The sequence below is a fragment of the Melospiza melodia genome, chromosome 3, assembly GCF_035770615.1.
Source record: "Melospiza melodia melodia isolate bMelMel2 chromosome 3, bMelMel2.pri, whole genome shotgun sequence".
NCBI lineage: Eukaryota > Metazoa > Chordata > Aves > Passeriformes > Passerellidae > Melospiza > Melospiza melodia.
In genome coordinates, this window is record NC_086196.1 from 28,810,364 (window position 1) to 28,831,879 (window position 21,516).

The following is a 21,516-nucleotide window of genomic DNA, read 5'->3' on the forward strand; positions in this document are numbered from 1 at the left end:
TCTGGAGGCCCCTATTTCATACCACTGGCTATAAAGACAGTTAAAGGTTAAAGCTGGGCAATTAAATTTTGTGTATCTAAGTGAGGTGCAAAGAATTGCAAACATTTCATTTTGCAGTTGTCCATAAAGATGATGCTTCATGCCACCAAAGTATTCCAGGACTAAAGGAGCCATGCATTGTTTCTCACACTGTAGATACTGTTGGTAACACATTGCTCCCCAAACCACCAAAAACTGTATGAATGAATCTCACATATAGGAAGAATTCTGTTTTTAAACCTAATTTTAAAAAAAAATTAAAAATTTGTTTAGGTATCATATATGTGGGCATTGAACACCTTTTGAAATTTCTGTTATTTATTTTGTGAGATAATACTGGGTGTATTGAAGGGCAAAGTGAAACAATAGGAAGGAAGGTGAATTTTCAGAGGGAGGAATAGTGGTTCCTGATGAAGAAAGAATAAAGTCATTTTTGACTCATTATGGGTATATGTCATAAGTTAAACATCTTTTTGACTGGGCAGATACATGCAGGAAGAAAGTTGACATCAAAAGAAAGTTGCACCTGAAGAAAGAATGGTGAAAGGAATGGATCTGCCACAGCTTACAGTCCCAGTGGCTGCAGATGAGATGCATGAGTAGGTGGGCATAAAACAAGGTAGGGATGTGTTGTTTAGGCCAAAGCCAAGCACTCTTCTGTCTACTGCATTTGATGTTCTCAGACCAGAAGAGGAGAGGAATTCTTGCTAAGCTGAAATGCTTCATGATGGAATGTATTTTGTCAAAGTACTTTTGGATCCTTTCTATGCTCTTTTTATCTATGTGATATGGTAAAGTAATACCATTACTGTTGTTGAAAGCGATCCTACTCATTTTCCAGCACAGACAGCATAGAATTCTATATTGGGATTAGAAGAGTAACTTCTAGTTTAATAATAGAGATACAGGTTTTTCATTTTTAACAAAAAAAGCACGAGAAAAGTGGAAGGCCCTCAGAACACATTTTTTCCTTCTTCATAATATTTCAGTGTATTCAGCATCAGGAGGTGTTTAAAGGCACATTGTATAGATGTCAGGTATTTTCCTTGTTGTTAAAATTGAGAGATTCAATCTATGGTGGCTAACTTCCCTAAGATTTTTCAAAATTATATTCTAAAGATAACAGATTCATTAGCTCAGTTATAATTTTAATAACCTGGGCTTATAAAACTGTCTGAAGGAGAAGACAGTGGGTTATCATGTTTCATCAAAGACAAATGTTCGCTTGTAACCCATGTAGGATTCCTGCTTTACTGAAATGGTTGGCATTTTAGATGCTGTTGCCTGTCTTGTTTACTTTAAGGAACTCTATGATAGAGCCTTGCCTCCAACTTACTCTGATAAACTCCCTGTATTCATTCCAAGTGACACAACCCTGCTTCCATCTCCTGCGTATTTCCTGCTTACACTTGAGTAATGACAGGAGTTCCTTGTTCATACATGCAAGTTTCTTGCCCTCTTTGTTTTCTTGCTCACTGGGGGTGCATCATTCTTGAGCCTGGAGGAAGTGATCCTTGAATATCAACCAGGTCTCTTGGGCCACTCTTCCCACAGGATCTGTTGCCGTGGGATTCTTCCAAGAAGATCCCTAAAGAGGCTAAAGTCATCTGTCCTGAAATCCATGGTTGCAATCTTCCCTGCTGCCCTGCTTCTCCCCTGCCCATTGCTGGACTCCACAATCTCACGGTCACTGTGGCCAAGGCAGCCCCCCAGCCTTCACATCTCTGACAAGGCCTTCCCTGCTTGTCACTATGAGGTAACCATGGTCACCATGAGGCCACCAGTCCTTGTGGGATCCTGCACTGCCGCTGTCAGGGAGCTGTCATCAATTTACTGGAGCTTTCTGGACTGTTCGTGCCTCATTGTGTTACTTCTCCAGTAGTTACATTCCCTTCCAAGAATCTGTGCCTGTGACTTTGAGGCTGCTTCAAGCTGCCTGTAGAATGCCTCCATTTTTTTAATTTACTTTTTGTAGCATCAGTATCTGCTGTAATAATTCTAACTGGAAATCAATTATGACAATGAGTCATTAAATGCAATTACTATTTTACAAAGTCCCTTGCTAAACTTATTTTTACATTTTAAATAAGAAACTATTTGCTTACTATTAAGTGTTTAGGAGGGGTGTTTTGGCATTAAACTTGTACCTTTATTTTCTAAATTGCTTACTTTTCAAAACTAAAGTAGTTGAGTCTTTTGAAGATCCTCCATTGAAATCACCCTTCATTTGAAACTTGCTTACTGAACTATGTGAAATATTTTTAATACTAAATTTTAGCAATAAACATAATGTAATTGTGAGAATAATTTGGTTACTCGAATTTCTCTGCCTTCACAGCTTAAATTGGTTTGTTTCCATTAAAATTGAAGATTTAGACTCATTTCAGCATTTTTAGACTCATCAGCAAAGGTTTGTGTCTTTCTCTTGTATCTCATAATTTTGGTTCTCAGAAAGCTTGCAGTGAACTATCAAAGAAAGACATCCATTCCTTTCTGCAGAAGCAGAATACCTCACATTCTCTTTGTAGCTGTTTCCAAGAGAGTGAGTAGTTTGAAATTTTTTGGCCAAGTTACAATGAAGTGCCATAAGAGTGTTGACAGATGCAGCTTCATGTGCCAGCATCTGGCTCTGATTCACAGTGGGATGATACAAACTGGGAATAATGGGTAGTTGTTTTGCCTCTGTGGGATGGTGTCAGGATTGTGCTGATAACATCTCCTTTGAGAGACCAATGTCATTTCAGAGTTTGACAAAATAGACAGGTTTTGGGATGGGAAGAGGAGCAGTCATAGACAAGAGTCTTGTTAAAATGGGATCAGTGGATATCCTCTCATAGTTTCTTGAATAGAAGTTTAAAGAAGTAATATTTAACTCTAAATGACAGATAATGTTTATTTTAAGAATTGCACATTAATAAATTAGTTAGAAAACTTTTTAATAACTCAAACTTAATTTTCAGTTTCTCATACATGTATTTAAAATTACTGCTCATTAATTCTTTCTTTTCAAACTCATTGAAAACTCTGCCAGGATATTACTAGAGAAATAAATAGTTCTTTCATTCAATCATCACCATTTATGCCATCCACAGACACAAATGGTTTGGCAAGGGTTTCATCATGTGAACAGTTTTTTTTTTTTTGATAAACTGATGGACAGTTAACTGCCATCTCTGAAGAAAACTCCAGATGAGTCTTTTCAAATTTTTAGGTTACAATATTTCCCTCAGCAGGCAGTAAAAAAGTAAAAAGTTTAAAACATAAAACTAGAAACATCTCACTGCCTCCCATATTTTGCTTTAGTATTTCTCAAAAAAAAAAATCTGGCTTGCTTGTTTTCTACCACTGGGGACAGGGCTATTGAGTAGCTTGCACCAGAAAGCATCTCTCCATAGGAAAAAAAAATATTCCTTTAGCATTTACTCTCAAATGTGAAAGCCCATAACTCAGTTGAAAGATTTTCATGCTGAATTTCTCCAAACAGCAAGCTAATAATATTATTTCTTATTTTTTATGACAGATTTTTATTTCTTTTTCTAATTGCTCTTCATTAAATATATCCCCAGGGAAACTATATCAAAGTTGTCTCCATGTAAATGTAATGTAAGAAGTTGAAATGTTACTCCCTGTCATTGAGATATCCATAACACATCCTAGTCTAATCAAGTAGGAGTGACACTTAAAAATAGTTCAAGAGCCTAAAGCGTTTTGCTATCTGAACAGCGGAGGGCAAGTATTTAGTTCCAGTGCTACAGCCCACCCACAGCAAATACAGGCATTTTACTTTCTAAAGTAGTCTTTATCGTTCTAGGTTGTGGGTTTTTTTTTTTTTTCACAGTAATACTGTCCATGATCTTTCAATATTGATGTACATTTATACCAGTATCTCCATATTTTAAGGATATTAAATGGCAAGTATCATACTGACAGTCTTGAACTTCTCTTGTCATATTGTGTAATAACAGTAGTCCCTCCTCTTTGACAGAATATTTCTTGGCAATGAGGAAGAAGTAAGCCTTGGAAGAATATTGTAGACATGATGGATTTTCACTCTACACTTTCCAGGACCAAGCAATCTGTAAGATTCCCCATGGATACTCATCACAATTTGCCTTAATTTCTTGACTTTTCATGTTTGCCAGAGGGAGCTGGGGTGGTTAGAGGTGCAGAGGGACGGGGTGTTTATGAGCATATGTGCAAAAGGTGAGGCTTCAATGATTATTTTAATGAGAAGGTGAGATAACTCTTTTACCCTATGGGATACTCTATTGCAGCGTACACATGCCAGAAATCCTGGTGAATTTGTCCAAGTCAGATATGTTTTTCAACAGTATAAGATAAGTAAAATTGTCTAGAACACATTGGCTTTCATATTGGCTTTGGGACTGGTTTTGAGACCCTGGAATGGAAATACACAATAAATATGAGTGTACATTGATGAAAGGAACTGATATGGCCACATTCCTTTGCAGTATAGCTGTTATTGGAAACAGCTATGTAGTGGTACAATCCCCATAGCGCAAACATGTTCTTCAGTGCTAAGGTTTTAGAAAGTCCAAATTGTGAATAATACCACATCTGTGTTCCCACTGTCTTTGTTGTGAATTAAGCAACTGTAAAGATCCTCCATTAGTGAGTCAGGTGTACCGTGAAATGCAAGTGGTTTAACCAAAACCAGAACAGAGTAAAGGTATGCATGCAAAATAAACGTCTAAGTGATTAAAAAGAAAAGAAAATCACATCACATCACAAGTAGATAACATGCCCATGAGGAAAAAAAAAAGTGCATTTCATGACTAAATACCCAAGACATGCTTATCACTCTTAATTCAGCATGCACAACAACATGCTGAGGCACCATGCAGAAGATAGACATGCAAGAATCCAGTTTCAGCAGTCACAAAACAAAACAGGCATTTCATCAGAACAGCTCCTTGATCTGCCAGACTAGTGCCAGACTGGCAAGCATTGCAGGGAAGGCAGGGGAAGAGTAGGAAACAGGCTTATGGCACAGGGGGAAGAAAATAGAGTTGATCCAGTTAACTTAAAGTATCATGTGCTCCATGCTAAAAGAGTGACCAAAGAGTGCCCCTGAAATCCCTCCACATGGGTGAGGATTTCCAACTCTCTAACATAAAAAATAGTTATGAAAACAAGTTTTAAAATTTCCACTAAACTACAACCCTTTCTCCTACCAATAAAAAATAAACCATGAATAAGAACATTAGAAATACTACTGAGAAAAAAAATAGGAATATCAAACAAATTATCAAATACATGGAATAGACTATATCCAATAAACCATATGTTTGTGACCTTCTGCATTAAAAATGCTATCTCGGACTTAGGAAATGCCAGTAGAAAAATAAAGGTACCACAGTCAGAGCTAACGTTCTTAAATAATCAAGCTTTCTACCTAAGGTTTTAATCTTTATAAGGAAAACTTGGAAAACTAATCCTGAAAGAAATGCATATTAATTCTTTCTTTACAGGCAGACAAAAGGAGTACAATGCAGTTTGGGCAGAGTGATTTGTTAATGATGCTGAGATAACACTGTCTCAGCTGAGTAACTGTAGTCCAGGGACAAATAGGACCAGAAAAGCTATGAAAGGTGGTTCAGCAGTTCCTCTGAGAAATTGTCACTTATCATGAGCATTTTAGACAGAAGTTAAAAAAAATATTTTTAAGGCCAATTTCTCAAAAGATGAAATCAGAAAGCAGTTTTTTATACTGTGTGCAGTAGGCCTCAAGTGGTCTACGTCTAAATGTATCAGTAGAACCCAACTGGTCACTGTTGCAGTCATGATATTCAAGGAAAGGACTCCTGGATTAGAAAAAAACAATTTATGGCTAAAACTTCACTATTATCATTGTAAAGTGCTGAGAACCTCAAATACTTCTCTTTCATAAAGAGAAATAAACAAATTAAAATTAAATTAAATAAATAATTTAAATAATAAATAAATTAAAATATTAGTCTTAGAACTTATTTGATATTCATACAATTATTGTGGATTAAAGGAGGACATCCATGAAATTTGTCAGTATCAAGGACAAATACTACCAATGAAATGAGAAAACCAGATAATGCTGCATGAAGCATCTTGGCAAAAATTCTTCCTTATATGTCTTCCTTGAATTCCCTGTGTACATTTCATTCATTATTTATAGCTAAGACTGCATTGTCATGATGAAACTTTGAGCAGGTGAAGAATATTTCAGCTTCATTTGTTAAAATCAACATAGGAGCATTAACTGACCTTCAACAGATTGATGTGACTGAAAAAATGCATTATTTGATGTATTTTAAGAAGTGTATTTATTAATGAAACCTAAAGAATTGAATTTTACTTTTAATGTTAATTGTTTGAGCACTATAAAATGCCATACAAAATGAATTACTTTTCTATAAATTCTTGCTTAATATTTATATAAAAAACCCTAATCTTATAGTAATTTATATGATTTTTTATAATAGTAACACTGCAAAAGTACTTTCTAAGAAAAAATGCTGAATGATATAACTAAAAATGACATTATAAATTTTGCCTAAGGAATCAGTTATTCATGTTTGTTGCAATCAATCACAGAAAATCCCAATATGTCTGTGCAAAGGAATTTTCTATGACAAAATTTTTTTCCCTTCACAAATGGTAATGTTGAGATTGATAGAAATTATTCCATGTTTGAAAGAACTGTAGAGTCAAGGTGACTGTAATTTAATTCCTCAGCTGATTTGCACTCAGAACTCTTTGTCTGGACAAAGTTCCTTACCATAAAATATATAGACAGATAAAAGGATAAAATATACCAGATTGTAACTCTAATTGGATATTAGGGCTATTAAAGGGTGTTTTCCCCACATTTATCTATTCAGTAAAATGAATTACAGTAATACTTCTGTTCACAAAAGGATGGTGTAAAATGAGCACTTTGTCTGAGAAAGTCAGTAACAAACTAAGCGAGTACTGTTTGGTGGCACTCTTCTCAATGATTTCCATAAATCAAGGCTGATCATACCTGACCTCTACTTTGCTTCTCAGAAACACTGAGTAGTGTTTCTGGAGTCTGAATGTTCCAGCATTGCCTTTCACAGCTGGTGGGTTGAATAAAGCTTGTTTTCAAGGCGATGGTTTTTTTTCCCCTCCCACAAAAATGCATCTGGCTTCAGCACAACAACCATTTGCAGCATTTAACTTCAGGGCTCAACAAGTGACTTGAGAGGTCAAAAGGCAGTCACTTTACAGATGGAACTCCAGGTGGACTTTGGGAGATGTTAAGGAGTAGTCCATTTCCACTTCACCTAAAAATTAGATTATTTAAGATACTTTAAGACTTATTTCTACTTTTTGGAGTCTAAACCTGTCACCCTAGTTTTTCATCCACTTGTAAGGCCATCTGATCACCCTATGTCCATTTAATGTCTTTCAGCTATTTAACCTGTGGTTTCTTGCACTAGTCTGTCATAGCACACTGGTATGACACAAGGCAAACACTGGAAGAGTCATGTCTTTATCTTCTGAAATTCAAGTCACTACAGTCTTCATTCTCTATTTCACTGCTCCCCTTTATGGATTTCCCAGTTTCCTTGTAGCTGGAAAAGTCAAAACTGGAAAAACCCAAGCTGTTCCTTTCCTACCACACATTTGCTCTGCCTCAGGAGAGGGTCAAACAGGCCAGGGAGCCTTCTGAGAAAAAAAGGGTTTTTTGCTGCTGCTTGTAAATGTCAGGACACCTGTAAGAAAGATCCTGAAGATCTCCATGAAAGTATTTCTTATGTAAATTGTTGATGGTACAGTTGTGTAAATCCAGAAACTAGGTCATTCACATCGGTGCAGGGTGCTATTTTTTAACTCAAACCATGACTGAGTCTCTGTAAGTTTTAGCTAATCATTTTCCCCCTCTGAGCCTAAAGCCGTCCCTCTGTCTATAACTGCTTGTCTTTAGAAGTCCTAGAGCAGATGCAGTATTTTACTCTCTTTTGATGGAACCCTCTCCCTACTGAATCCCAAGTTTGTTCATTTTCTCTCTACAAAAATCTGTGTCCTCCTGCTCCCCTTTGTGAGAGTCTTTCTTTCTCAGCCACGTCCTTATGACTTCCCAGCTCTGTCTGAGCCTGGGCACGGCAAGGGAGGATGTAAGCCACAAGGCAGAGATAAGAAAAACAACAACTAGTTCAGAGGTGTGCCTGTGGAGAGCTTGTTGAGCAAATAACTGAACAAACAAAGCTGGTTAGGTTTAGAGTGTCCTTAAATATTCTCTCCTTAACTCTTTTCATGAATATTATTACTTTTCACTCCTAGGGTTATGTCTCTTTACATTATGTCTAGATTTCAGCAGGAAGACTATTTATTAAATAAGGTCAGGGTCGACTGACTTAATATTATGAGATGATGCTCATTCATCATCAGTAGCTCTATCTTCTTTTTTCAGTGAGGAATTAAGTGTCTGTGTTAGAACAGATTAGCATGGAGATGTGGGAAGAGAGAAGATAAAGCACAGAAGTGGTGGATCAGCTAAGGTATTTTATATACTAGCAACAATGGAAGTTCTATTTTTGAAGCATTCTGGAGTTAAGCCTTGCTATTTGTGGAGAAAAAGCCCCCAATAAACCAAATAATCAGCTATTAACAGTAAGCTCCTTCCTCTTGCGTCTCAGCCAAAAGAAGCATGGAAAATTTCAGCAATTTCTACAGCCTTCCATTGACTCTACTTTTAACATAACCTTGATTTTAATTCATGCATTGTAGACAGAAAATTAGAAGCTTTAAGAAAACAGCCATTAGCTCTTATGCTTTATTAAAACTATTTGCACACTCTTTGTTGCTCTTGTGAGACCTTTCAATAATAAAAAACCACACTTTTAATACATAAAGGAGCAAAAACTTGCAGGGAAACAGAATATTAGAACAGAATTCAATGATAGAGGAAAGTACCTGGATAAAAATCCCCTTGTGCAAACATGTCAATCACATAGCGACAGAATGCATATTGATCTAACAGAGCAAAAAAAAAAAAAAAAAGAGTAATGAAGAAAGTGAATTTAGAATGTCATTTTTATTTAACAGTGAAGATAAAGTTTGGCAGTGCAAAGTCATCTCAGTAGCCTTTTCATAGGTGGTCTTACTTATTATATATTTCTGGTTTTTCTCCTGACCTTTGAGTGGTTCAGGTGTTTAGAAAGTGACAATTTGTTCTCCAGATCTAACTCAAAACCTCTAGCCAAGAAGTGCAGAGCTTCCAGTGTCCCAGAGCTTCCACCTCTTTTGCTGGGCCAGCTTTGCTTGGCATATATCCTAACCCCATGCACAACTACAAGGCAAACAAGCACAGTGCTAGCCACAGGTCCCATAGACTTTTCATCATCCATGAATATCAATTTCACAGACAGCTGATAGAAAATTTAGAGAAAGGTTTTGTATCACTGTATTTTGTTAATATGTTTTTACCCGTATAATAAATATGTATATTTTGTGAATGGGAATATAAAGAGAACTCTGTGTACTTAACACTCCTATAGCAACAAGATTTTCCACAGAATTCTACTGTTTCACTACAGAATCATTTTCCAAACACTGATCTTTAAAAATACATATTTATATATTAAATTTGTATACTGCATCTATCAAATTTGTGTATATATATATATATATATATATACACACACACATTTTTTAAAAATAAAGGCTTCTGAATCTAAATAAAATGCTGATTTCAAAAGTGTTGACTGTGATTTCTCCTATACATAAACAGAGATGGAGAGCTTAATAAAAATTTCTAACATTAGGAATGGTGAGGAAAAGTTATCAGCTTTAACTGGGCACAAAATAACTTCTATATTGCTGTATTCTTCAGCAGGTCAGAAAAAAAATCTTGTTGCCCCAGTGGACTCTAATGGGCATTTGCTTTGAAGGCTAATGTCGATATCTAAATGCCACTTGTGGTTAGCTAAGTCAGTTCTCAGTTTTCCTTGAGTGAAGCATATTCATCCCTGTGTCCAAGACTCTTCTAGCACAGTTCCTACACTGTAGAAGTTACATCTCTTCCTCTCTCCACCTCCTGTGGGATCTCTGTCCTACTCATAAATCCACTTTCTCTCCCCATTGACAACTCCAAAATAAAATTATGCTGCCTTTGGAATAATTAAAGTTTTTAAAATAGCATTGCTGTTACATTTAAATGCAAATTGTAATTGCCAAATCTGTGACACTCGTTGCATCATTGACTTTCATGCATAGGTCACTGCTACATCAGTATCACTTGATGCTGAGACATTTGTGTGACTGCTGCTTTGTTGACTGATACAGCAGTCCTTGGATGAAGAGCTACTGCTTTCAAGTCATTATTTCCTATGCAGATGTAGAAATTAGGAAAAGGTTTACCAACTCAACAAATCTCCAAACATTTTTTCTAGTTGATAGAAGCCTAGCCAGCTGTTTTGTGTTAGTGAGGTGGCAAGAGCCATACTAGTAAGGATTGTAGAGCCTGGGGCAAAACTTTCAGCATGTACTCAGGGCTGTGGCTGTAAACATTGCCTTTAAAACCTCTGATGAATATTCATAATAATTTTTACTTTTATATTTGGGAATTCACATTTATCATTCTGGCTGACTCCAACTTTGCATTCCTTCCTTAAGGCTACAGTATCTGCCCTAAGTCTATATGATACTTTTAAAAAAACCCCAAAAACCAGTGTGTGTGTGAGAAAACACATAGAGATCTGTTTCCTTAAGCTCACCAAAAGCTACTGAAACCAGCAAAGTGTTTGCACTGACTTTGACACACTTGCAATAGGGTCTCAGTGAGTATTTATAAATAAAGTGGAGCAATGCCAACACTTTAGCCCAGAAAGCAAATTGCAGGGCACAGCTCTTGCACAAAACCCTGTTTCTCTTCGTTCTCTTTAGCCAAAACAAGCTGCCCCTATCCTTGCTGCCTGTTGGGAAGATTTCCTGCACCATCTGGGCCATGGTGCCAAAGAGTGCAAGGGGATACAGAACAAAACGATGGCAGGGGACACCACACTGCATGGACAGTGCCAGGGCAGAGCACAAGCCTGCCCTGGTTCTGTTTGAGTTGTGATATAGACATAGCCTAAGACCCTAGAATCACACCATTGCATTGATATTAAAATAATGTATTCTTTAAACTTAGTAGTATGGACTAAAAATAAACCAGACTGTGTTGTTGATTTTGTTTATCTGTTTTTTGTTGTTGCTGTGGGGGCTTTTTTCTGGGTTTATTTTGTTTTGTGGACATGTGATTTGAATAAACTTTTAAAAAAAGGCTTAATCTTGATTGTACCTCAGAAATAAGATTTTATATTATTTTCTCCTTATATAATATCTTTAGCAACTCTACTTAAAAAATTTGATTTAAAAAAGAAATTGGAGGCAGAATGTAAAACTCTCAATAACAAAAATATAACTTCCATATGGCATAGAAAGGTGCACTATAACATCCTATTTAAGTTTATAGGAATGATACCAATCAGTAGAGATTGAAATCTAAGGAATTTTAAATGAATACGATTTTTCAAGTGCCTCTTCATGGCTAAAAATCCATTTTAATCTAAAGTCCTTTATTAGAAGGGGAATTTCACACTTTAGTTTTCACCCATAGCTCTGTAATGATGACACAAATATTCATATAAGTACTAAAAGATCATGTCAAAATTTGGGACTAGATTCTTAATGATAAAAATACTCAATTTTTTGTCATTGGGCTTAATGTGATTTACCCAGGAAGATGACCTCTCTTTTTAAATTTTAATTTCAGTATGAAACTATGCAAAAACTCTTATGTGATGACTGCTGTATTTTTTACAGTTTCAGATAAGCTGGCAGAACTACTCCCTTGAGCAAGTAAAGATTGCAGGATCAGGAAATCTCTGAAAAACTGCATTGATTTTAAACCTCTGAAAAACTGCATTGATTATGTTCACCTTGGGTCACAGTGGGGCTGAAACATAAAGATGAATTTTTTAAAGCATCCAGCAGGGCAGCAGTGGTTTTTGGTGGGAAAAGGAAGCACAACAGTAGGAAATGCAGCTTCCACTAGATGTGGGGAGCCCTGTCTCCAGTAATAAAGGCAGTTGAAGAGGCTCCTTCCTTCCTCCACTCCATCTGCTTATTCTCATTTTCACCTGCTGGGATTCCATGCAGAGTCACTGGGTAACACTCTAAAGCAGACTTGCAAAATGATCTGTTAATATTTGATGTCAAGATAGATCATTTTGCTAATATTTATCAGCTAAAGTTGTTGGGAATCCCACAAAAAAAAACCCCAACAAACAAAAAACCACCACTATTCTATTGTAATCTTTGATCCCTACTTAAAATATTTTGTTGTCATCTGCACAGCACTTCTTTTTGAGAGCTTTATCCTGAACAGTATGGAGCACACCCCACTGTGCGCTGAAACTCTTCCAGAGCAAACAAAAAATTGAAAGAGATTTTCACCTCCCAAGTGAACTGAACAATTTGCTCAACTTTTTCCTTGGTCACAGCAATCAGTGTGATAGATGCTGCTTTGATTCCATGCCTCAAAGGTCCCAATATCTCAAGTGAAGGACAAAATTAACTGGAATACAAATAAATGTTAAAAAATACTAGTTCAGCACACTATGTATGTCAGAAAGTGGGCTATGTCTCAAACTCTCTCAGTTTTCTAGAAAAGTATAATTTAGGCAACTCCTAAGGGGTCCAGGGCAATGGTTATGGAATTCTGAGAGAATCTGATCAGGCAGACTCAGATATCCAGGCAGGGACAGCTTCTTTGATGTTCAGGCACAGCAATTTATCAGTGGTTAACAGCTGAAAGGATCAGATAGGTGCTCTATGCAACACTGAGCTGCCTCTTTCAATGTCAGAATAATCCCGTGGCTGCAGTGTGGCACTTCATACAGAAAGCCAGGTCCTGCTGCCTTCATTCATACAAAATTGTACTCAGTGCCATGGAAATGCCACAGGGAAATCAGGGAAGCAGTCTGTGCAACCTGGGACTAGAAGAATGCAGGCTTGCTCTGACAAAGTGGAGCACACAGTTAACACCTTGTTAACCATCTGGTGTTGATGCATGTTGATTCTTTGTTTAATCACTTAATTTCTTCCTTACACTAGACCAACAGGATTTCTTTCCTTTTTGGAAGAAATTTGGAAGCTAGTCACATTAAGTTATATGAGGCAGGTACATCACTATAATGCACAACACCTGACAACCTGACTGCCTCGTACAATATGATGTTAGATAAATTATTACATTCCTTTTACACTGTTGCTACTTTCCTTATGGTTACAGAGGGCACATGCAGATGTAGAAAAAAAACCTAAATTCCCAATAGGTTATTGGACAGTCTGAATTTTCAAAAATGACTCTGCTTGCAATCCACTACGTTAGATGCTACTGACCAAATCCACAAAGTCTCAGATCTATCTGAAGAGAAATTGGTCCTTGGTAAAGAAGGATTTAAATGAAAATGAAATTTTAGCCATGAAAACCTTCTAGAGCCCTCTGATTATATACCTTAAACTTATTTTATTTTCTGTAATCATGTCCTAGCAGTGTGAGGTTCAAGTGGAATTTATTTGTACTGTGCTTTTGTTTTTCATGGGTGCATTTTGGTCCTTCTAACTCCATTCTCTCTCTTTCTTCCCTACTACCTTTTTAGGATCTTCATCTGTTTCCTCCTCATTTTGTTTACCTTTCTTGTCCGATTTAGTTACAGTCTGAAGAGCTTTCTCCTCCTTAACTTTCGTTTTGGCCTTTATTAGCCCAGTTTCTGTTGTTTTTGTCTCTGCCTGCTTGACCTTCTCTGCCATCTTTGCTTCTCCTTTTCCATCCTTCACTTCCTTTTTGACTTTTGCTTCCACTTTAGTGCTCTTTACTTTCTTCTCCTCTGCAGACAATAAAGAAAAAGCTTTCAGTGTCACTCTCTGTCCCCAACATAACATTCAGTGCCACTTATATTCTCACTTTGAAATTCAACAGATTTTGAAAGGGATCAAGCATAGAATTAAACCCTGGATGTTCTAGAAACATTTTAATTCTGATTATATATTCATTTCATTTTAGTTTCATGCAGCTGATTTCTCACACACATTTAAAATCTCTGCTTGAATAAAATAAAGTTTTTGCATTTCAATGTCAATTCAGCTTAAAAATCTGTAGTATAGATAAATAAATACCTTTGGGAGGAGTTTTCTTTTCAGTTTTTTCATGTCTTTCAGGTGCATCTTTTTGAGTTACTAGAAATGAGAACAACTGTATATTAGTGAAAAATCTCACAAAGAACAAGAAAATATTGCCAAAACACATCATCACTGGAAATTTCACATTTCCTTACAATTCCTGTTTTCCAGTTTTCGAAATTGTTTTCAGTTTCATATAGCGGGGTAAAAAAACTTCAAAATATCTGTTGAGGCTCCCTTACAAGAAGACAAGTGAGTCACACAGATCTGAAGCTTCCTAGGGAATGTTTTTACGACATAGTCCAGATGAAACAAACTTGCTCATGTCAAGGGCTCAGCAGACACGGAATTGGCTTTGTGCTACAGCCAACAGGAACCCATGTGGCTGTATTTGTCTTACACAAAGGTGTTTTTCTTAGCTTGGGCTCATTGTCAACAAACACAGCCTTAAGTCTGGTGTTCACTTCAGAGCCCAGCTTGAGTGAGTTCATGTCTGCATAAGATACACTGTGTAAACACGCACACACACATGACTGTGTTCCAGAAAGCCTGCTAAAATTTTATGCAGACCTCTATCTTTGCCCTCCTGGTCACCATCCAGACAGAATACCAGTACAAACCAGCCTTGTGAGTTAATTACACTTATTTCAACAGATAACTACATAATAACAATCCTCTCTAGCTGAATTCCATCCTGGAACTCCAGCCTGTGCGAGACATGATTGATACTTAGACTTGGTTTTATTTTTTTGAGATGTTTTTAGATTATGTGTTTAAAGACCACTCATATCATTGAGGCTTTCTGGAGCCTTTACCAGAGTCTCAAGAATTACCTTGAGCCTTTGTAATGAGCATAAAGAAAACCTGCTGACTGTGTGGGAAGTAGCCGCACAGTTCTCAGTATGTCCGTTCCCCAGAGCTGGCCAGAACCTGAACATTTTCATTTCCTAGGGACTGCAAGTGGTTTGAAGCAGCCCCTCAGCACTGCTGGTAGCTAATCCAGTTTAGAGCAGACCCCTGAGAAAAGGGAGGTGGGCCTGGCAATGGAAAACTCAACAACACAGTGCTGGCAGAAATGCACCTTTGGACATGCTGAGGAAAACTGACCTCATGCCCTGATGCCATAGGGGCTCACGGCAGGGAAGCTACCCAAGAGAGGGCAGCATGGCTATGTCACACTGCAGCCACAAAGATCTGCAGCTACAGTGTCCAAATCCTTCATAAAATTTTCCAGCCAGTGACTGGAGTCATGGCTGCTATTAAACACATTAAGGCTCTGAGTGATTATTTGGGTTAGCTAGCAGAAGATAAATGGGCAAAGAGGCCGACTGCTTATTAGGACTATCTCAGGGATTCTTGGAAGTTATTTGCTTTCCAAATCAACACAGACACTATGGGCATTTATTTTCTCTGGCTTACTTCAGCATGATTTCATTTTATGAAAAAAAATCCCACACTTTCAAGCTACATTCAAAGTAGACAAAAATGAACAATATCCCTGTAAAAGAGAGACTGGATGATGGCTACCCTTCAGAGTTTTTTTAAGGCTTTAAGTCTTCATTCTGCTTTCTTTCTTTCTTCACTTTTACTTTCCGTTTTACATTTCTCCTCAGACTATGATCAAGTAAAAAAAGAGTGATTTGAACATTTGTACCGATATTGTCTGAACATATTCAAATTAAACCCAGATAATTCATGCATCTCAACATGGGATTAATCTCAATGCCATAACAAACTGATATGAATTGGGTTGTATACTATTTCTTCAAGAGTCAACTGAGTAAAATAAAAAGAGACAAAAACTGAAAATGAACTTCATTATAGAAATATCTGCCATGGAGAAATATCTAACCTCAGAGAAAAACATTCAAATGCCAAGCAATAATAAATGTTAGTCTTTTAAAAATGGCATAATAGGGCAAGGCTATTGGATTTTTAAATTTCCCTGCCCAAAACATAGCCAAAGATGGAATTATCAGTCAAAAGAATAGAAAAAACCACCCCTCACAAACCCACAATATTGCTTCATAATATATATGATAATTATTAGATGTGTAAATCTTAACCAAAGCCACTGCTGCCATAGAAGACAGTGCAAATCATATACTGAAATTAAAATGTTATTGAAAAAAATAAAAGGCAAGAAAATGAAATTCTATTTTTGGATATGATGGAAGACCCAGATTGAGAGATAGTAAATATTCTTGCATTAGTCTGCATCCAGTTGAAAACTAATACACAAGAGAAAAACTTCTTTGCAGGCAAATTACTGAATCTCTTTGTGGAGAAAAAGGCATCAAGGAATGCAAAGAAAATAGTCATAGGTTTCATTCTTCAGCTGTGTAAGGATGATTTGTAATAAACTCTGTGCACCAAAACAGGAGAGTAAAGCACAAAAAAATCTGCTGAGCAAGTTTCACTCTGGCTGATCAAGACCTCCTTAAGCAAAAGAGACAACACCCAAAAAGCATTCAACATGAGCTAGAAGAGCTTTGTACTTTAAATACTTATCTCCACACTCTCCCAAGATTTCAAACACTTAAATTGTACAACTCTTAACAATGATCATCAATACCTTTAGGCGGTGCTTTCTTCTCTTGTTTTTCTGGCTTTTCAGGTTTCTCTTTGTGAACAGCTAGAAATAAAACCAATAATCTTAATGGTCATTATAAAAAAAAGTTGCATTTGAATGAGAAAAAGGGTCAAGAAACACCAGTAGGCGCAATGGTCATGCATGCAAAGAATGAGAAAGATTGATTCAGCTGCTGCTGTTTGTTGTTGATGCCAAAACATGGAACTGGAACTTTCAAAATCTCATCTGCCATCACTGAGGTCTTTGCCATTGGCTGGAGGAGCAGCAGCCTTTCTAGCTCCAGTAATCCCATGAAAGAAAAGAGTCAAAAAGAGTCGTACTCATTTCTATTGCTTTTTTTCTTTTTTAATATATTTATATCCTGTATTTTATTGGTTTATTTTGGTTTATTGTTATTTTTTAGCTTTCTTGTTTATTACTTTGGACACTTTCTGAAGGATTTCTGAACTCCACAGAACAACTAACAGTTTTTCCAGCTATGAATGATTAAACACTATAATTAATTACAAATATAATTGCAGTGACATTATAACTAATGTTCTTTGGGGCTTTTTGTTTGCTTTTAATTTCCACCTTACAAATTGAAATTAACTGCTCTGTAGTTCCCAGATTTCTGGCTCAGGTTTCAGAATATAGCCGAGTTATGCAGTAGGCACTGAGTAGTGGGTAATCTGAAATATTCTCCTGTTTAGGCTCTGATTTGCTAATTTTTTGGGATTAAAGTGTGCACAGCAACTTGTCCATGGATGTGCAGAACTGATATATGCATGGGCTGTTGTGCCCTGAGGTGACTTACAGTTCCCTATCTGAGTACAGGGTATGAGATTATCCTAGGAACACAAAAACGTATGCATGAGCATGGAGCTGGTGTTTAAAAACAAAGTAAGAACTGGGGAAGATAAAACAGTGCTAGATATCTGTTTACTGAAAGTAACTACTGAAAGAACTGGTCCTGGCATACTCAGTGGCTATTCAGTGGCCCTTTGCAGTATTTTATTTAAAATGCATATTTTTTCCACATGGCCTTCCTGATTACCTCTGTGAAAGGGCTGTCAGGTGCCTTTTTCTTGGGTGACCATAGTCTCTTAGCAACCATTCTTATTGCACGTGTTGGAAATACTCAGTGATTATCATAAGATTACACTAATCCCGAGTACAAAATATATTGTCTCCCTTCCCCAGGAAAAAACCAAACCAACAAAAAACATGCAGAAGGAATATTAAATGCTACTTAGTGTTTAAGACTGCAAATTTGTTATGATTTCATTATTTTTATTCATAATATTTCATAACTCTTTTTTTTCTGCAATTGAAGGGATACTTAAATGAAAATTGAGTAGAGAAAAAGCTTTAGGGTACCTCCTAATATAAAATAAATTCTGACATTAAATAAATACCTGCATGCCTTTCCTTTTTTTCAGGTTTTTCTTGTCTTTCCAGTTTGTCTTTACTTGTCACTAAGAAAGAAAAAAAGTGTTATATATATACCCAAAAAGAAAAAGAAAAGTGGGAAAAATTAAGAATTTAAAACAATTTCACCAAGGATGCCTTGGGATACTAAGCGACAGAGTGTGTCACTGCTGAGCTGCCCCATGCATATTTTCCCAGTGTACATCATCCTACAGGGTGAGAGCAGCCAGCTCTGGCTAACGAGTTACTGCCATGGTAACATGCCTCAGCTGCTTGCTGCATAGCATCAGCTCTTGCAATTGTCTGTCAATTCCAGAAGAATTCCAGAAAACTGTTGGTTACTGAGGCACAGCTCACAGTAAATGCTGCTGCCTGTGATAGGAAGAGGGCTTCACCTTGGCCACCCCATACTCAGTCAGACACAGGTTGTGAAAACCCTGGAATCAATCTCGGAGCAGGAGAGAATCACATGTGCAAATGATACATCTGTGGCTTGCCAGCTGGCTTGAAATGGATAACCAGTAAGGGATAGGGATGGTAAGTAATGGATACAGACATGGACACTAGCTGAGATCAGTCCCTGCAATGATGATAACAGAACCATAATTAGGTACCGAGTATGTGCAAAGCAAAACTAACATTATGACAGTGGAAACTGCATTATGCTATCCACTCTTTCACAGAACATTTTCCACTCACTTTTCTTAGGATTTTGCAATTACACTGTAACGTTCCAGAAAATGAAAGTAAGTGTGTGGGTTTTAGAGCACTTCTGAAAGAACAGCTGTGAAAATGCAAGCCTAGCTTAAGTCTAACTCCTGTGGAGATTTCATCCAAGTTTAGTGAAACTCGTTTTGTCTAACATGAGGAGATTAAAAACTTCTTTTACAGTACCATGGATTCCATATGTAACTGGATGCAAAAAGAAGAGTGGTAGGCAATATTCAGGCTTCCACATTTTTAAGCAATACAGTGATTAAATGCTTGAGAATATGGCTGACATCTCTGACACAGTGCTAAGTGACTGAGACACTCCTAATTACTCTCTGTGTCATTAAATAACTTTCTTAAACTTCATCTTAGAAGCTGATTATAGATTAGAATAGGATGCTATTTATACACTCCATTATCTCAATCTTGAAAAGGCAATATATTTAATGCAGAAAATAAGCAGCAAAAATACAGGGATGCAGTCTCTAGAGTCTCCCAGTCACACTATAATGAAATGGACCTTAGAAAGACACACATTCATAGTCTTAGTTTTGAAATTTAATGTACAGTCTGAAAGTAATGTTTATGAGCACTGTGAATACAGAGAATCTCTATACACAGTAGTGTTTCCGTAGCAGTTTGGCTACATGTAGCAGTTCACTACATGAAAAAAATAGTTCACTTCAAGAAAAAATACTACTAGGTATTCAGAATATTAATAGGATTTATGGCAAGATAAGGCAGTATAATTATCATTTTCTTTCACTGGCTATCTGAGTTTGGCTGTGATAATCTTTTTCTTGTTCTAAGAAACTTAATAAAACATTAAATATTTTTCTCCTGTGAGAAATCAGGTTGAAGAGTTCCACAGATTTTCCACATTATAACAGAAGTCTTAAAGATAAATTCATGTTTTAATATGGGACATTATTGCTTTTGCTTTGTAATTTTTCTAAACCCCAGAAAAAATTTCCCATGTTATCATCATTCTGTTTTCTACCAATAAATATTCATTCTAAGAGACACCTCAATTTATATGTCTGCCATTAACTTCTAAAATCAGTTTTGTTAGCTCAAGGGACTTTGAATTGCTTACATGAAATGGAAAAGCTCCAGTCAGAGACTGTTAGAAAGGCCTTGTCAAGCACAGCTTTCAGGAAGTTCACCTTCACTTGAATTCTTGGCCTGAAGAAGTCTGCTGTGGCTGGATATTTGGTCTTCCCTTTTCTTGTTTTCGTAATTTATGATGATCATTGGCCTGTTTGCTTTTTCAGAATATTTTCCTTCCTCCAGCCCAAGACTTCATTAGCCATAGGTTAGTGCAAAGGACATGTTCTCAGAAGAATTGTTTTGACAAGTGGTTGCACTCCACCAAAATTTCATTTCACTAAAATATCCTCACAAAAAGTAAAATAGACAGTGGCTATTGTAACCCAGAGATAACTCATGAGTTGTGGGTGAACAGCAAGCAGTATCCTGATTCTGACTCCTACAACAGATCTGTAATTTGTTGTTGGCACACACCACTAGGAAATTATTAAATTCTCTCTGAAAACTCTCCCCGGTGTGTCTGAAATTAAGAGAGGAACTTCTTCCTCTTTTTTTCTTTTTTTTTTTTCCCCTTTTTCTCTCTATTTTAAGCAGATTTCCAAAGCAGAATGTCTAGATGCACCATTTCCAGTAAGTTATAATTTACTAATTACATTCTGGTGGAAAATATTCTCAAGGGCAAATAATATGTTGGATTTATTCAAGAAGAATAAAAAGAACACCAATTTGAGCTCTAGGTACTTTTACCTAACTTACTAGTACAGTAAAGACTATCTGAATATAATTTCAGCTATTCTGTAGAGTGATTAATTCAAATTGTTTTCAAAAACCTCATTCTCCTTCCAGCTGGCTTTCACAACACCTCCTCCATCCTGAAACATTATTGGGATGTACAAGAACAGTCTAAGAGTCAATAGATTAGACTACTTTGAATCACTGATAAAAAGGCAAGGAATATCAAAAGCTGAATACATACCCTTTGGGGGCTCCTTCCTCTCAGTTTTTTCTTGTTTTTCAGGTTTGTCTCTCTGTGTTGCTACAAATAATAAACAAATAAATAAACCCCAGCTCACAATAAATCTTTAATCCAGATGTATTCAACACACTTATTATCTCATGAAAATGATCAAGGAAAAGCATTCATAAACCCAAATAATGGATTTTAGCTCTGAGTCACAGGTACTCGATTATGTATAGACCTTCTGAATGTCAACATTTAATTCCAGGTCCGAGAGAGATATTTTCCTTGAATAAGTCTTCAAATATCAGACCATATTTTCCTGAAAGAAGTGATTATTCAGCAACCTCAATCTAATCTGTCCTTTCTGTTTTGGTCTCATTACACAACCACCCTGACTCTTAGATTTCTGACAGAGGAAATTATTTTGAGCCCTTGACAGCATTGCTTTCTATTCTTAAAAAAAAAAAAACTGACCAGCATATTGCTTTCTATGCTACTTTTTTCTTTATTTTTAGCTGTCACTTCCGTCACAGGATGGATTAACAAGAAAACATCTCTTTTA

General features: G+C 36.6%; 1 protein-coding gene across 1 annotated transcript in view; it reads right to left on the reverse strand.

Annotated features, from left to right (window-relative positions):
- TRDN (triadin) overlaps positions 1-21,516 on the reverse strand; it is a 224,527-nt gene that overhangs the window by 138,451 nt on the left and 64,560 nt on the right. Inside the window, exons 7-12 of the mRNA XM_063153340.1 lie at positions 20,970-21,029; positions 18,220-18,279; positions 16,805-16,864; positions 14,227-14,286; positions 13,743-13,937; positions 8,977-9,036 (exon numbers count right to left, since the gene is read on the reverse strand). Coding sequence (XP_063009410.1) covers positions 8,977-9,036; positions 13,743-13,937; positions 14,227-14,286; positions 16,805-16,864; positions 18,220-18,279; positions 20,970-21,029 — 495 coding nt within the window. The remainder of the gene's footprint in view (positions 1-8,976; positions 9,037-13,742; positions 13,938-14,226; positions 14,287-16,804; positions 16,865-18,219; positions 18,280-20,969; positions 21,030-21,516) is intronic.